Source organism: Sceloporus undulatus, chromosome 9 (genome assembly GCF_019175285.1).
Source record: "Sceloporus undulatus isolate JIND9_A2432 ecotype Alabama chromosome 9, SceUnd_v1.1, whole genome shotgun sequence".
Taxonomy (NCBI): Eukaryota; Metazoa; Chordata; class Lepidosauria; order Squamata; family Phrynosomatidae; genus Sceloporus; species Sceloporus undulatus.
This window is the reverse complement of record NC_056530.1, coordinates 21,717,511-21,725,776: the sequence shown is the minus strand read 5'-3', so window position 1 is coordinate 21,725,776 and position 8,266 is coordinate 21,717,511. Positions and strand designations below refer to the sequence as shown.

General features: G+C 41.6%; 1 protein-coding gene across 1 annotated transcript; it reads right to left on the bottom strand.

Annotated features, from left to right (window-relative positions):
• Nucleotides 1-318: 318 nt before the first annotated feature.
• On the bottom strand, nucleotides 319-6,587 carry LOC121915553 (cation channel sperm-associated protein subunit gamma 1-like). Its single transcript, XM_042439879.1, has 6 exons — nucleotides 6,551-6,587; nucleotides 5,595-5,732; nucleotides 4,846-4,911; nucleotides 3,571-3,678; nucleotides 2,469-2,516; nucleotides 319-908 (listed from the first exon to the last, which is right to left on the bottom strand). Exons 1-6 carry the CDS (start codon nucleotides 6,585-6,587, stop codon nucleotides 772-774), a joined length of 534 nt encoding a protein of 177 aa, XP_042295813.1. The 3' UTR covers nucleotides 319-771.
• Nucleotides 6,588-8,266: the final 1,679 nt, after the last annotated feature.

The window sequence follows — 8,266 nt, the reverse complement described above, 5'->3', positions numbered from 1 at the left end:
TGCCTAAGAAAGATGAAGAAGTGACATTCAAAATGCACTTTTTTGCCCACAATATCAAAAGCCACATACTTCTCAGACCAAGGAGTTTATCAAACGGGAGGAATTTCTCTTAAATTCGAATGACAAGAAAGTGGGGCCAGAATGCATTCACTTAAAGTCGCTAGTTTAGCGCAATTACGTGAATGCGCATTGCGTTCGAACTGGCTTCCCACTGCCCGAAAATAGCATGCCATTGCCCAAATTTGCGTGTGGCAGTCTATCATGCAATAACGTTAAACCCCATGATTGCGTTCAGATTGCCATTGGATCATACTTCCAATTTCTCTTGTCTGATAAACTCCAATGAAAGGAAAGCATACACACTGCAGAGGGAGGGAGGTGGGAAGAGAATTGGGAAAGTTAACTGTGAGGTGGTACCTGTGCCAAACAGTAAAGAAACAATACAGTACTGTGAGAAAGCAACATAAAGAAGAATGCAAAAACAGTATCAGCCTCACAGGAGAGTCCCCATCATTATTAAAACAGTCAGAAGCTACAGAGTTTGGTTTCTGGAGTAGAGGGCGGGTGAACTGTGCCCTTTCAGATATTGTGGCACTGCAATTCCCATCCTTTTTCAGCACTGGTGGATGATGGAGGCTGTAGTCCACTACTCCTTTGGAGGATATTACACCTGCTGCTCAAGAAACCGAAAAGCTAAAGCTAAAAGGAATATATTCAAATGGGAAGTCATCTGGAACCATATCCAAATCATTTGGTTTTGGACAGTGAGTCTTACCTTTGCAAGATAGCATTCCCCCAGATATAGAATATCTTACTGAAGGGGTTCAAAGCCAAACCTCTTGGGATGAGAGTTTTATTTGAATAAGCCTCCTTCCCTAGTAACATCACAAATCCTCTCTCTGAGGGATCTAAGGAAAAAAGAAGGGAAGATAAGCCATCACAAAAGGATTGGAGTGGAATAACAGTTACAAAGAGAAATTAGGGTGAAAAAAAGATGTAGTGGCAGGAACCAGTGGTTTGAGTGCTGGACTGTGACTCTGGAGATCAGGGTTCGAATCCTCACTCGGCTGTGGAAAGCCCCCTTGGTGACCTTAGGCAAGTCATACTGTCAGCCAACAACAACAACAACAACAACAACAACAACAATATTCCTCCCCTCATGGAACGACAACCACAATTAACAAACAACATCAGTTAATACATACATCAATTTAAAAGGACAAATAAGATGTGCACATATTAAAACAATCCACATCTGAAATTCATCTTTTAAATGTCACAATTTAAAAATCATCTGGATAAGTCTGCTGGAAGAGACTGGTCTTCAATGCTCTTTTAAATTCAGACAGCGTATTCAGCTGGTTAATTTCTTCTGGCAGGTCATTCCACAGTCTAGGGGCGGCTGAAAAGAAAGTCTTCTGGCTGACAGTTGCCAACCCAATCCTGGCTGATGGGAGTAAATGTCCGCCAGAGGACATGAACATACGGGGCAGATTATATAGGAGAAGACAATCCTGAAGGTAAGATGGACCCAAACCATGTAGGATTTTAAAGTTATTAACCAATACTTTGGCAAGAGAGGATGGCAACGGCAAACCCACTCTAAAGAAACATGGCAAGAATACCAGGTTCGTCTTAGAGTCACTGTAAGTCAGAAATGATTTGATGGCATAACAATAGCAACAAGGGCAAAGAACACTGTTTTCCCCCTACTTCCTCCTCCATATGACAACATTTTTGGAACAGGAGCATATTGAGCAGACTGTTTTACAAAGAACAGTCTTTGTTTCAGTCACGGAATCATAGAGTTCTGAACATGCTCTTGACAGACACAGTAAAACCCTATTGTGTGGTTCACAGAGACCACAAAGTAGTAATAGCTTTAAAGTGTTTTAAAAATCTACATAGACAAATTATGCACAAAAGAGGTCATTGCATTGACAAAATAATGATACTCTATAAAGAAGCATGCGTTCCCACAAATGCAAACAGCTGATGTCCTTAAACAATGAACCCAGTTACCATGCCCAGTGGTTGCTTCTTGTGAACCAACTGGAAGAATTTCACAAATTTACTGGAACAACGCTCCCAAAAACTCCTTTCTATAACATGTCTATTGCAATTCTGATTCATGGTCAGTGCAGAATGAGTGTAAGAGCATTTTTTGATTTCTGCAGCTGTAAAAAAAAAGCTCTGGGTAGGGTTGTTAAGAGTAAAAACTGTAGCAGGCTCTTGTATGTTTACATTACATAGAATAGGAAATTTCAGGAGGTGTTGAATAATGTCTCCTGGTTACTTGGCAGGCAACACCCCTGAAATCCCTTTTTCTACATGCAAAGACGTAAAGCAGGGATTCCTACAGGATTTCACATTTGTGTGCGTGTGTGTCAATGCAAATACAGTGCATGAGTGCAATCTTTTAATTGCAACAGAAGACTCTGCCCTCCCACAGATGCTGCAATTCTTACCTTGGGGTATAAACTGAGGAACTTCATAAATCTGCATAAAATACTCATCTGCAAATTGAAGAGATAACACAGACACATGTTAAGATACGAAATAAAGTGCTAATTTGTAACCTACGGTATACTTCAGTCACAGTTGCTTCTGTGATCTTTGGCTCCTACCCAGCCTCAGGTTTTACACAGTCTCGCTCATTTATACACACAGTCACCCCTCCATTTTCATGGACTTGGGATCCGTGTCCCTCGCTTATGCATGAGCGGCAAATGGAGGGGGACAAAACGGAGTGTGCACTGATGGGCATGCACCGCCATTCAAGCCAATGGGGCTTGAATATCGGCAGTTTTCGTTTTTGCGTGTGTGTGTCCGGAACGGATCCCCCATAAAAACAGAGGGGGGACTGTATATACACAAATACACACCAGGTCCCTTACAAGTACTGGGGAATAGTTGCAATTCCCACATCTTTGAACTACACAGGGCTATAAACCTGCAAGGTGAAACAAATGTCTTGATCATCAGTCCCTAGTTATGAAGCTGTGAACAACAAGTCACACCGCTGGTCCACCTAAGCCAAGATTATATACTGTGACTAATAGTGATCTTTCTGTAACTTTCCAGGTTCTTCTAACTGGGAATACACAGACTTTCTCCGCATTTATTCAGAGACAAAATCAACTTGTGCAATCATTCAAAGCTTCTTTATATAGAATCAGACTATGGGTCCATATAGTAATACCTATGCTGATTTGTTTCAGGCAAGTCTTTCCCAGTTGTCGCTGGACACAACAGGGACTGAATCAGAGGCCTTCTGCAAGCAAATTATTGGCTCTTTCCCCAAAGAAAAGCCCTTCGCTACTGAGCTGTGATTCATTTCTTGGTCAATCGAAAGGTCCATTAGACATGTTCTCCACATTGCTGATCAGCAACCTCCTGCACTCAGGATTAATTTTTGTATATTCCTGCTTTCAGTATTAAATTATTATTTCTTTGTTAGATTGTTTTTTATGTGCAGTGCCTACCTGAATTTTAAGTGATGATGGTACTGGTGGTGGTGGGGATGATGATGATGATGATGATAACAAAGCTTAAGAAAGTCATACTAACCTTTCCGGTATTCCACAATGAAGTGCCTATCTGTTCCATCCTCCTTCACCAGCAAAAAGAACTTGTCATCATTTGTAGAGTAGACAACCCACAAAATGCTGCACCCAACTGGAAGGGAGAAAATGTCAGTCAAGGTTTGTTGATATACTGTGAGTAGGAGAGTGGGAGTGTGTGTGCGTGTACACATCTAGAAATGTTGCAATTGCAACACAGAGTAGAGATCTCAATTTAAAAATACTCCATATTAAATCAAACCTAAAATAATTTCTGTGTTTTGTGCTTAAATGGACCTATATAGATTGTGAAGCTAGCAACAGTACTTATTGTAAATGAACTGTATTTTGAAATGTATTTTTCCTTTTTATATAAAGAAGAGAACTGGGTTGTTAATGCTGTAGTATAAATAAATCAAATGCAGCAGGATAGGACTATAAGCAGCTTGTAAATCTGTTAACAAGCTGATTGGGGTTTGACCAGTCCCCACGCCAATAGAACCTCTCTGTCACTGTAAATCATTTTAAAATGTGAAAATTAATATCATTTTATTCTGGACCAGCAGAATTCATGCGGAGCATGTTCAGAGCATGAAACCCGCTGGCTCCAGTCCTCAGAAACCCTGTCCACCAGCCACACCTCTAGCCTCTCAGACCTCAATAGCCATTGCCCATATGTTTTTAAGCATCTTGTCTTAGCTGGAATGGAAACATGCTTCTTGCTTTATATGCAAACAGAGATTAATTCACATTCTGCACCTCTTGTGAGCTCCAGATTACTGGGCTGCTGGCTTAGGGCCCCTATAATGCACTGGGATACAGGTTAGAATGGTCTCTTGATGTCCTGAGACTAACATCCTATGGGAGAACTACTTCCTCCGAGGGAGAAAAAGCAATAAATGCTTCTAATAATTTAATGAGTGTGTGTTTATTTTATTTGTAGATATATATTTTAAGCTTCCATTTATATCATACCCTGGGCAGAAGAAAGAATGGTAAAATCAGTTCAAATTCAGTACAGCTATGCTAGGATGGGTTGAATTAATATTCCAGTAAAGCACTCCCCAATGCATTCTTCCATCCATGTTCATGGGTGAGCTTTGTTTCTGACTAGTGTTTAATTAAAGATAGCCACCAACCTGTACTGGCTCTGTTGCCCCCTCCAAAACAAACAAACAAACAAACAAACAAACAAAAACCCACTCCCCACATCAACATAGGATTGTAGGAGCTAGGAGGAGGTAGGGAGAGAGTCAGATGATGAAAGTATAGAAAGACCTACCTTTCAGAAACTGGCACACTGATTGCTTCTCAGCCCTCAAAGGGCCAGTGGAATTCACAATCCCATCTATAAAGGGGAAAAATTATAGTGTTAAAGTGGTTGGGGCTATTCCTCTTTTCCTGCTTCCTCATGGACAAACCCTATGCCAACAGATTTACACGCTGCTTATGGTCTCATTTGTTTCAGTAGTCTCTATTTTCTCCTATCCTGGGGTATTTGATTCATTTATATTTGTGCTATCGATCACACAATTAGCAAACATTCTCTTCTTGACAGGCAAAAGAAAAATAAACCTGAAAATACAATTACAGTAAGGCAATTATGAAGTAATTACTAATTAGCTTTCACTAACAGTGACTAAAATGATGAGCAATATGAGACTGGTGTCTAATTAGGCAGTGTGTTTTGGACCCTTGTCTCCTGTCTGGAGATGCCCTATCAGCACTGGAAACTGAGGACTAGTCCACGAAATCTAGAATCCCTTTAAAAAGTAACTATCCATCACTCAAGTTCCTCATGTACTACAGAAACCAAATTTCCCCTGAAATTTGGATCCATTTCTCTGGAATCTAATATCCCCCCCCCCCAACACATGCTGGCCAGTCTACATCCCTAGTCAAGCCTTTCCTAACTCCATAAAGGCCTTTTCAGGGCAGTTACTTGTGCAGGACAGAAAAAGAGCTGGCCCGGCTCATCAAGCTAGACCTCATCTATTCTGCACTGTATTCTGGCTGGCAAAAGAGAAATACCTGTCACAGTAATAAGAAAGAACTCTCCTTCCTGCCAGCCACCACCAAGAGCAATCACATATTCAGTGTAATTGTCAACAAAAAACACGGGGTTTAATTTCTTTATGCAGACGTTGTTCAATATACGTGTCCAGAGCTCTAAAGGAAAACCAGAAAAAGAAGGTGACAGTTAAAAATGGTGTACAAAAATAGAGTAGAATGGAACTGTTGCAATCTGCATGGTTTAAGATGCTTCTTCTCCTGACAATTTTGCTATTTCCTTCCATCCCTTACAAACAGATTGATTCTCAATTCCATTCTTAGCCCACATTCAACCATCCTGAATTAGGCAAATAAGTTCCGATCAAATACTTTCAAAATGTTCTAGCTCTAATAGTGGTTAAAACAGGGGCAAGGCTTGAAGGAATTAAGATAGACCTTTAAAAGTGTGTCATGATTGTTTCAAGTAGAAATTGAAATAATACATTTTTAAAAATTGAATATTGGTCAATAAAATTGGTTTTAGGGTGGGAGGAAACCCTGATGAGAATTCCAGATGGATAGGAATCTTCACAGTTCAGTATGTATTCTGTGCAAAAATGCAGATGGTTTCCTTGCCCAGAAAACAGCATTGCATTCCTGCACAAAAAATAACACAACGAAGAACAAGTTTCCTGCAGGGTTTGTTTCCTGCATGGAAAATGCCATTTTCAACACAAAAATCTATGAACAGTTTTCAATACTGCACGTTTTCGAAGACCTTCTCCCAACTCAAAGTAGAAGGGTAAAATTATTCTTATTGGTCTGTGAGAATGAAATATATGAAGATTTACATGCCCACCTTCGGGGAAATTTGTCCAGGATGGTTCATGAAAGCCCCTTTTCCACTACAACTGAACTTCCCATGCAATGTGTTCTTTCAGGAGAGGATTCACTGTGCTTAGTTTAAATCATTCTCTGCCAAATTCAAGACAGACTTGCAACATCCATTAAGGACAGGATTCCGGTTATCATTGTCTGAATGATCATTCCTTCTCTACAGGGAAATCTGGGGAGGAAAACTCTGTCAGAGGAGACCTGGGATCCCCTGCTGCCTTTGGAGAATGCTCATCATCTTTGCCTTGCCAAGATTCTTTCAGGAAGCCACTATGACAGTTAAACAGGCAGCAGATCTCGACATCAGACTCCTGAATTGCACAGAACTGCATTGATTTTTGGGGGCTGCCATATCTCACTGTCAATCAGTACATCCTAAATGCACAAAACAGTAGAGAGAGAGAGATCTTGGAGCACCTTTGAGAGACGTAGACTGAAGTCTAGGAAAGCTCATGCTGCCAATGTCTTTTTTTTCAGTGAGCCTCAAAGGTGCTCCAAGACCTCTCTGCATAATGATTCTACAGACTAGCATGGCTATGTCTTTGAGTTCTAGCACCAAACAGTGGTTATCATTGTTGTTGTGTGCCTTCAAGTTGTTTCTGACGTATGGCAACCCTATCCTGGGGTTTTCTTGGCAAGGTTTGCCACAGCCTTCTCTTCATCTGCAGATGAAGCCACAGGTTAATGAGAAAGGAGATGAGATGGACTTTACAAGTATCACAAGGGAGGAAAACATTGCTCCGGTGGCAATTAATTCTTCCTTTGCTTCTCTAAAGAACCGACAGATCTTGAGACAGCCTTTGATGGAGTCAGCCTCCTTGTCAGGAGAAGATGTTGAAAGTGTGCGTTGTTCAAAAAGGTAAAAATTGAACAAGGAGGAGCAACTGGGTCCCCAGCACTGGTCTCCAAAACAGCAACCGTTTCCCAAAAGCAGGCAGCAGACATGCTAGGAATGTAAAGCCTCATTTGCAGGACAAAATATGATCCTGCGTGACAAACGTTGGCTTCTTAATGCTGTGGGTGAAAACTTACTGTGGTACCCTGAAAGCTCATATCATGGGCACAAAGATACTCATAAGATGGCATGAAGCTCCTCTCCAGATCATTGGGATTGGTGTTCCTATCATTACCTTTGCAGACATGGGACACAAGACACAGGGTTGCCTTTCCCAGGGAAGCCAGAACAGCCCCTTTTGCTGGACAGAAGGCCAACCGCCACTTCCATCTGATGAAGTGACAATGCAGAACAAAACATGGTTCAATTGCTCCCAAACTTTGGTCCTCCAGGTATTTTGGATTTCAGGTCCCCAAGTTCCTGACTGCTGGCTAAGCTGGCAGGGGCTTCTGGGACCTGACGTCCAAAACACTTGGTGGGCGCATGAAGGTCCAAGATAATGGCCTCAGCCCATTTCCACGTTGGCCATGAAACCCACTGGGTGACCTTGGGCACGTCGCACTCTCTCAGCCTCAGGGGAACCTGTTCTGAACAAATCTTGCCGAGAAAACCCCACAATACAGTATGTTCATCTTAGGGTTGCCATAAGTTGGAAACAACATGAAGACACCCAACAACCACCAAGGTCTGTCCAAGGTTGAAGGTCCATTCTTCCCAAGTTCTTCAGTGCCACCTTCCTCTCTGCAAAAGAGCAATCGTTCAAATTTCAGGATTTCGTTTATTTCATCCCAATCCCACCTGAAGAAAATGGGACCCTCGGCTCGCTTCCAGTGCCCTTCGTCTTGCAAACAGCCACATTGACAAATAAGGGCCAGGGTTCACAAATTCCTTGATACATATTAAAGAAGGAGAAATGCACAAA